Source organism: Gigantopelta aegis, unplaced genomic scaffold (assembly GCF_016097555.1).
Source record: "Gigantopelta aegis isolate Gae_Host unplaced genomic scaffold, Gae_host_genome scaffold72, whole genome shotgun sequence".
NCBI classification, from domain to species: Eukaryota; Metazoa; Mollusca; class Gastropoda; order Neomphalida; family Peltospiridae; genus Gigantopelta; species Gigantopelta aegis.
Genome location: NW_024537379.1, coordinates 644,882 through 654,238, shown reverse-complemented (window position 1 = coordinate 654,238; position 9,357 = coordinate 644,882). Strand labels below are relative to the sequence as shown.

General features: G+C 41.8%; 1 protein-coding gene across 1 annotated transcript in view; it reads left to right on the top strand.

The window, feature by feature from the left end:
- Positions 1-7,066: 7,066 nt before the first annotated feature.
- Positions 7,067-9,357, top strand: part of LOC121367243 (phospholipid phosphatase 1-like) — a 28,752-nt gene continuing 26,461 nt past the window's right edge. Inside the window, exon 1 of the mRNA XM_041491352.1 lies at positions 7,067-7,201. Coding sequence (XP_041347286.1) covers positions 7,141-7,201 — 61 coding nt within the window. The 5' untranslated portion in view covers positions 7,067-7,140. The remainder of the gene's footprint in view (positions 7,202-9,357) is intronic.

Below are 9,357 nucleotides of genomic sequence, written 5' to 3'. Positions count from 1 at the left end.
GGGGATATAGAAGAGAGAGATGGAGAGAGAAAAATGAGCGAGAGAAATGAGAGAGAGAGAGATAGAAAGAGAGTAAAAAGAGGGATGGAGAGTGAGTAAAAGAGAAAATATAGAAAAATATGAGAGAAGGGGATGGAGAGAAAAAAGGGATATATATATATATATATATATAGAGAGAGAGAGAGAGAGAGAGAGAGAGAGAGAGAGACGGAGGGAGGTACACATAACAATGTGCTTTGGTGTCATATATTCCCCTCTTCTCAGTGATTGTTAATAACCCAGTGACGTCTTAAACATTGTTATTTTTTTTTTTTAAATCTGTTTTGATTTTGTATATATTTCATTATTACGGGATGTCTTTGAGGTGTGTTACAAACAAACTGAAACGTCAGTAACATATAGGAAGAGTTTATATACTAGTATCTTGAAACATTTTTCATTATAACCGGATGTATCAGGTGTGTTACAAACAAACTGAAGCATGTATCAGATGTTTACATATGCAGGTCAGGTCAGGTCAGGTCAGGTCAGGTCATAGGGTTAACGTGCAGATTCAGAGCAAGCTGGTTTAACGCACACCAGTGATGGGCACAGGTGCCGGTTTTGGCCAGCTCATCCCTCCGTCCAGGACAGGGAAGGGGTGGGGTGGGTGGGAGAAATGACCACCTGCACTGGCAGGTGCAAGAGAGCACCAGCAGCCCGACAGGAATCGGTCACATGGGAGGGGGGGGGGACGTATGTAGGATATAGGAAGAGTTTATATACTGGGTATCACTATATGTATAGTATGTAGGATATAGGAAGGGTTTATACACCGGGTATCGCCATCTATATAGGATATAGGAAGAGTTTATATACTGGGTATCGCCATCTATATAGCATGTAGGATATAGGAAGAGTTTATACACCAGGTATCGCCATCTATATAGTATGTAGGATATAGGAAGAGTTTATATACTGGGTATCGCCATCTATATAGCATGTAGGATGTAGGAAGAGTTTATATACTGGGTATCGCCATCTATAGAGCATGTAGGATATAGGAAGATTTATATACTGGGTATCGCCATCTATATAGTATGCAGGATATAGGAAGAGTTTATACACTGGGTATCGCCATCTATATAGCATGTAGGATATAGGAAGAGTTTATATACTGGGTATCGCCATCTAATAGCATGTAGGATATAGGAAGAGTTTATATACCGGGTATCGCCATCTATATAGCAGGATATAGGAAGAGTTTATACTCCGGGTATCGCCATCTATATAGTATGTAGGATATAGGAAGAGTTTATATACTGGGTATCGCCATCTATAGAGCATGTAGGATATAGGAAGATTTATATACTGGGTATCGCCATCTATATAGTATGCAGGATATAGGAAGAGTTTTTATACTGGGTATCACTATCTAGTATCTATATAGTATCAGTTGACCAGACACGGCTTTGACTGGCTCTATGCGCGCGGGTATCCCACTGTAGTCTGTGATTTCTGTATTATGCAAAGCACAATATATTTTATTTCTCGTAATGGTGTCACTTTTTTGTATTACATATGTCTGTCCAAATGTCTATTGATATACATCGATCCCTGTCGGTGGGCCCATGGGGCTATTACTCGTACTAGCCAGTGCACCACGACTGGTATACCAAAGGCCGTGGTATTTACTAACATGTCTATGGGATAGTGCACATACGAGATCCCTTGTTGCTAATCGAAAAGAGTAACCCATGAAGTGGCGATAGCGAGTTTCCTCTCTCAATATCGGTGTGGTCCTTAACCATATGTCTGACGCCATATACCCGTAAATAAAATGTGTTGAGAGCGTCGTTAAATAAAATCTTTCTTTCTATATCTATCTGCCTGCATGTGTTTTTATGTGCGTATGTGTGTGCGCGCGTGCGTTTCAGGTTATCAGGTGCATCTGCATGAATACGATTTCCTGGGTCAAAACCTGCTCAAGCACATTTTATCTTTGTTTTTCAATATATATTTTCCGGACAAAGCATAACTCGACCCCCTGTAAACTTCGTTCGCCATCGTCTAGACCCCATCCCTGCTAAACTTTCTGCACATGTGCCTGGAAATTCATTAAAAGAACAACCAATATTTCGAAGTTTATAAGCGTAGTCATCAGAGGAAACCTGCTACATTGTTCCTAATGCAGCAAGGGATGTTTTATATTCACTTTCCCACAGACAGGAAAGCACATATCACGGTCAGTTGTGGTACACTGGTTGGAAGGAGAAAAAACCCAAAGCGTGAAATGTATATTTACTTTTAGAAATGTATTGTTAAAAAAAAGACAAGAAACGCCTTGAAAATGGTCAAACTAAGCCCACAGCTAAAGCTGATGGGTAATTGACAGGTGTATGGCACGGATAGCCACAAGACACAAGCACATTAGCAGTTAGAGAGACAAAGACTGATATGTGGATAGCGAAACAGGTTGAAAGACAGAGGGAGTCGTCAGACCATGGAAGAATTGAAATGGAAAAAAAAGGGATATAAAGGAAGGGGAGCTGGGTTGGGGTTTTTTGGTTGTTGTTTTTTTTTTTTTTTTTTTTTTTTTTTTTGGGGGGGGGGGGGGGGGGGGGGGGGGGGGGGGGGGGTCTGTATATGCGTGTATACATACACATACAGCAGGTTTCAAATTTTTTATTTTCTAGAGGAACAGGAAGTGTTGTCTTCCGTTTAGTAACAAAATGTTGGGCACAAGGTTAAGTTATAGAGGTACCAAGAAGAAGAAGCTTGTTTTGTTTAACGACACCACTAGAGCACATTGATTTATTAATCATCGGCTATTGGATGTCAAACATATGGCCATTTCGACACAGTCATCGAGATGAAACCCGCTACATTTTTTCATTAGTAGCAAGGGATCTTTTATATGCACCATCCAACAGACAGGATAGCACATACCACGGCCTTTGATATATCAGTCTTTTCCTACTGGGCTACGCCCCGCCTTCAATAAAGCATTTGGATTACTAAAAAATCAAGATACATGTACAAATCTTTCGCAAATTGGTTCCTGAAATCGACAATTCTTTCGCTTTTTTTCGCAATTAAGAATACACGTACAAAATAGGATTATATGGAAAGGAAGGAAGGACATTTTTTTATTATTATTTAACGACGCACTCAACACATTTTATTTACGGTTATATGGCGTCAGACATATGGTTCAGGACCACACATATACTGAGAGAGGAAAACATACCACGGCCTTTGATATACCAGTCGTGGTTCACTGGCTGAAGCGAGAAATAGCCCAATGGGTCCACCGACGGGGATCGATCCCAAACCGATCGCGCATCAAGCGAACGTTTTACCACTGGGCTACATGATATATGAAAGGAAGGAAGGAAGGAAATGTTTTCTTTAACGACGCACTCAACACATTTTATTTACGGTCATATGGCGTCGGACATATGGTTAAGGACCACACAGATATTGAGGGAGGAAACCTGCTGTCGCCACTTCATGGGCTACTCTTTTTCCGATTAGCAGCAAGGGATTTTTTATATGCACCATCCCATCGACAGGATAGCACATACCACGGCCTTTGATGTACCAGTTGTGGTGCACTGGCTGGAACGAGAAATGGCCCAATGAGCCCACTGACGGGATATATGAGAGCGGCACGACGACAAACCAGATTTGGAATCTAAGAGTTTTATTACAGTCATCAGAGGAAACCCGCTACATTTGCTTTTAATGTATCAAGGGATCTTTCATATGCACCATCCGACATACAAGAGAGCACATACCACGACCTTTGATATACCAGTCTGCTAGCAATAAAGTACCAAGGTTGGTTGGTGGGTTTTTTGTTGGTTTTTTGTTGGGTTTTTTTGGGGGGGAGGTTTTGTTTTTGTTGTTGTTGGTTTTTACATGGCATGTTGTTTCCCGTAGACAGGGCCGTACATACTACGGCTTTTGAAACACTGGGTGCGGGCATTGGTTGGAACGGGAAAACACCAGAGTCCATCCATAGCAATCGATTTACCGCACCTCTGGGGTGAACTAGCACTGAGTTGCTGCATCCCGCATCGAAAACGTTTGTTTTGTTTAACGACACTACTACATTATATTTGTTAATTAACCATCGGTTCTTGGGAGTGTGAAACACTTGTTTCCATTAGTAACAAGGGATCTTTTATATGCATTTTCCCGCTGACAGGACAGCACATACCACCTTGTGTTAACAACGTTTATTTTGTTAACGACACCACTAAAGTACGTTGATTTATTAACCATCGGATATTGGATGTTAGACATTTTGTAATTTTGACAGGATAGCACATACCACAACACTTGATTTACCAGTCGTGGTGCACTGGCTGGAATGAGAAATAGACCACCGGTGGAAATCGATCCTAGATCGACCGCGCATCAGGCGAGCGCTTTACCACTGGGCTACAATACGCCCCGCTTCTCGTTGACGAAAATGTACGTTTTTTTGAAGGTTTTTTCTTTTCTTTTTCTTCTTATTCTATATAAATAAAAGTTTTTTTTAAATGTGGCTTGTGTCCGCCAATAAATACACACACGCACACATACACATACACACACGCGTGCGCGCGCGCGCACACACACACACACACACAGAACGTAATTTGAGAACAATACATTGTAAAATGATCGATAGCATTTATTTCATTTCAACTTATTTTCGTGCTTATATCCAATTACGGTTCAAGTACGCTGTCCTGGGCACACACCTCAGCTATCTGGGCTGGGATGTCCAGAACAGTGGATTACTTGTTAGTTGGTTAGTGGTTAGTGCAAGAGAAGAGGGTGTAGTGGCCTTACACCTACCTCTGGGTTGGTGACGGTACTGGGCTGCGAACCCTGTACCTAGCACTCTGTAGTCCGATGGCTTAACCACTGCGCCACCGAGGTCAATACAATTTGCGACTGTAATTTTAAAAACATTATTTGACTGGATCATACACTGCGATCAATGTTTGTAATTATTTCATTTAATTCACTAATTTACCAATTTAGTACATGAATTGTTTTCACATATTCAGTGTATACATATGCATACAAATAGTAACTCGTATTTCATATTAAAGCATGCATTTATCAGCATGTATCATGTGGTACAACTGTATTTCAGAAGAAAAAAAAATAATGTTCCTTCCCTGTTCCCTCCCACTAAAATTTCGATCTGTCAGCTCCCCCCCCCCCCCCCCCCAACTCGCAAAAAAAAAAAAAAAACAAGAAAAGAAAAAGGAAGAAGAAAATGTTTTATTTAACGACGCACTCAACAAATTTTATTTACGGTTATATTAATAATATATGGTGTCAGACATATGGTTAAGGACCACACAAATATTGAAAGAGGAAACCCGGTGTCGCCACTTCATGGGCTACTCTTTTCGATTAGCAGCAAGGGATCTTTTATATGCACCATCCCATAGACAGGATAGCACATACCACGGTATTTGATGTACCAGTCGTGGTGCACTGGCTGGAGCGAGAAATAGCGCAATGGGGCCACTGACGGGGATCGATCCCAAACCGACCGCGCATCAAGCGAGCGCTGTACCACTGGGCTACGTCTCGCCCCCCAAAAAGAAAAGAAGGCATTGCCCTCGTTTGACACCCAATAGCGCGATGCGTGCTTTTGTGCCATTACATCGTAAACTATTCATCCATTCATTCATTTGTGTCTGCGAATGCCTGCCACATCAGTATCGAGGGGCCTTTTATATTATCAATCCAACAGACAGTGCCTGAATTATAAGGGGGCAAAAGGGGCAATTGACCCGAGCCCGACTGCTAGAGGGGCCCCCAGACAAAGGACTTCCTTTATAAAAAAAAAAAAAAAATAATAATTAGTTAATTTTTGTATATGTCATGTAATTTAATTTCTATGTAAAGGGTCCCCCGCACCTGAAGTGCCTCCCCGCCCCCCCCCCCCCCCCCCCCCCCCCCCCCGGTCTAAATCCGGCCCTGTCAACAGACATACCACGGCCTTTGATATACCAGACTTGCTGCACTGGCTGGAACGAGAAATAGTCCAACGGGCGTACCGACGGGGATCGATCCTAGACCGATCGCGTACCAGGCGAGCGCTTTACAACTAGGTTACTGTATTATGTGGTAGCATGTCTTGCCCTCACATCCCCGCCCCAGGGGAAATTGCTGCGGAAGCCCACGGCTTTGGGGAATCCTCTAACTAAAATGTGTGAATACTTGATGTTCTAAAATACAATTTCCTACTTTCAATAAACGAAATTCATCCTGACAGATATATCAATCTAAGATAGATTTTAACAGAAGAAAATACGTCCACAACAATCCACGCCCCCCCCCCTCCCCCCCCTTAACCATCCCGCCATAAGCGTACGAGACAGGGTGCGGGGGAGGGGGGGGGAAGGTCAACTTCCCTCCTAGTGCTGGAGCAAAACCTCAAATTCGGTCAAAAATGGTGCATAAAAAAGGTGCTAACCTCAGGCCTTTTTACCATGTATTTCCATCATTCAGTTATTCATTTGCAAACCTATATAGCTGTTTGGTAACAATGCTAATATGAATAAATTTTGTTATGCAGATTCGGGCATTTTCGATTTATATTCGGACAAAACCCTGCCTATCCCCTACACAAATGTGAGTCCGTAAGCCTACGTCTATGACCCCCCCCCCCCCCCCCGCCGCAGGCCTATTTCCTTTCATACACCATATTGTTTCTGGGCCGAAGGCCCTACCCCTAGGCTACGTATACGTCACGCTTCATAAACTCTCATTGGTACAATAAATAAACAAACCATACCTGACCGGTTTCGAAGCGTGATCAATGTATAATGTTATGAGTCGACGAATAAAATATCAGGCGAGACGACACCGTAGCCTAGTCGCTTTCATCTCAGTCTGTGCACAGTTAATCCTACTGACTGTCATTTAGCCAGGCTATATAGCTCAAACGTCACTAGTTTTGACAGCTACCGGTATGTCAGGTGAGACGGCCGATCTGGTGAGAATGCGCACGATTGGGCACGAGGTAGACTTCGGGTAAAGTCGTGAGCCATCGTTGGTGGGATTGACGATAGATACCTGGGAATTTGTCAGTGTTGAGTAAAAATACACCCGGACGAAGGCGAAGAAAGGTTTCCCCTTAAAATGGACACTAGGATGTTGAAGAAGATAAAACTCGGAGTAGATGTTCTCTTTATAGCTGCACGTGAGTATTGTTAGAAGTTTACACAGGGCATTCACGTCGCGGTCATTCACAAAACAACTGTCCGGTCATATGTCATGATATGACCTAGTTTTTAGTTCAGGTTTTATTTTACGTGCCTTCTCTCTTCTTTTTTCTTGTTTTTCAATTGTTGGGGCGGGGTGTGGAGCGACAGTCAGGGATTCTAACCGTATCTTTCAATATTAAATATTAACGATGTAAAATTTACAAAGCTTTATCCCTGAGAATAATTAAAAACAGTTGGAGTTCCGGGTGGGGTGCGCCGACATGTAGGTATGTGTGTGTTTGGCGGGGATGGGGTCGGGGTGGGGGTGGGGGTGGTGGGGTGGTAAGGCAAACGCCCTTGATATGATAATATGACTACTTCCCCATTTGAACAATGAAAGATTACATTTACTTGATCTTCTCATTGCTTTTAATTCTCAGTGTGTGTTATAGCAGTGATACTTTTTGTATGAACTGTTGTAATAGTTATACGTACTTGTTCCATTGTTTTCACCAGTGTCTAGTGAAATTCTGTGTGTACTATTAGTTGAACAGTGAAAAGCCTGGTATACCAAACTTAAGATACAAGCTAGTTCACAGGGTCCATAGGCGATGGTTCTGGGTGATGTAATGGCCACTCATTTGAATAATTAATTTTGGATAATTCTGTCCCAAGCTGCAAGCCACACGATATACTTTCGATTGTGCCAAAACACATGAAATAAAAATGGGATTAATCCAAATCCACAGCATGAATAAAGAATGTGAGTATATGATTATACTAAATGCAGTCGAACTCCACGACTAGGTCAAAACGAAAAGTGTGTCCCTAAATCTAAACTAAGTTATTGATGTGATCAAAATTCAACTCAAGGTTCATTTTTCTGATTAGTCACCAGACAGAAAGAAAATTATTGATCAAAACAGAACTTAAGTCCCATATTTTTTTAAAAGTTTAACTGATGTAAAACGACCGATTTGGAAACATGATCGCTGAATACATTTAAAGATCTATGTCTGAATATGCTGTTGACAGTGGCGGATCCAGAAAATCCGAGGGGTGGGGGGGGGGGGGGGGGGGGGGCGGCAATAAATATGTGGCCGAAGTTCACAAACGTTCCCGTAGGGATTCCTCGGATTCTCCAACATAAAAAATTAAAACAAGAGCAAAATCCTCGAGTTGTTGGTAATATTTTAGTAATCAGCAGCTCAATCGTAATTACTAAACCGGGAGCCCAGAGAGGTTTAATTAGCATTGCGAGTACAAAAGGTCTGAGGCCTGGAATATGTAGGTGTGGGCTGTGGGACCCCCAAACGGCCATTCTTAAGTGTCATCTCCTGTACCAATCTGAGGGCCGCCCATCAAAATACCCAAAATGTTAAGTTTAATTAGCATGGTTGAGTACACCAATCAAACCTCAGTGTTCGAGATTAAAATTTTGGGGAGTATCCCAGTTGGATACTAACATTTCAAAATCTGGTATCCCACCTGAGAATTTAGTATTATATGGTATCCCGGTAGGATACTGGGTTCTTGAAGTCTGGTATCCAAAATTAAATTCTGGTATCCCCGGGATATCGGGATACCGTTAATCTCGAACACTGAACCTACACCAAAATGTTCTCTGTTGATGTACTAATTAAGATCCACCATTCTTAAGTGTCAGCTCCTGTACTTAGTCCACTTAAGAACGCCCCTAATTAGCACTAATTAGAAGTTTAATTAGCATGGTTGAGTACATCAACGAAACTGATGCCAAAATATTCTTTAGGGTACCCTGACTAAGGATCAGTGATTCTTAAGTGTCAAAACCTGTACTGAATCCACTTAAGAACGGGTCAAAAGTCAAAATCCATCCAATTTCAGGTTTAATTAGCACGATCGAACACATCAACGAAACTAACGTTAAAATTTTCTCTGTTGACGTACAAATTAAGATCCTCCACCATTCTTAAGTGTCAACTCCTGTACTTAATCCACTTAAGACTGCCACTAATTAGCGCTAATTAGAAGAATAATTGGCATGACTGAGTACATCAACGGAACTGATGCCAAAATATTCCTTAGGGTACCCCCACTAAGGATCAATGATTTTTAAATATCAACTTCTGTACTGAATTCACTTAAGGTCAAAGGTAACAATTTGGCCAAT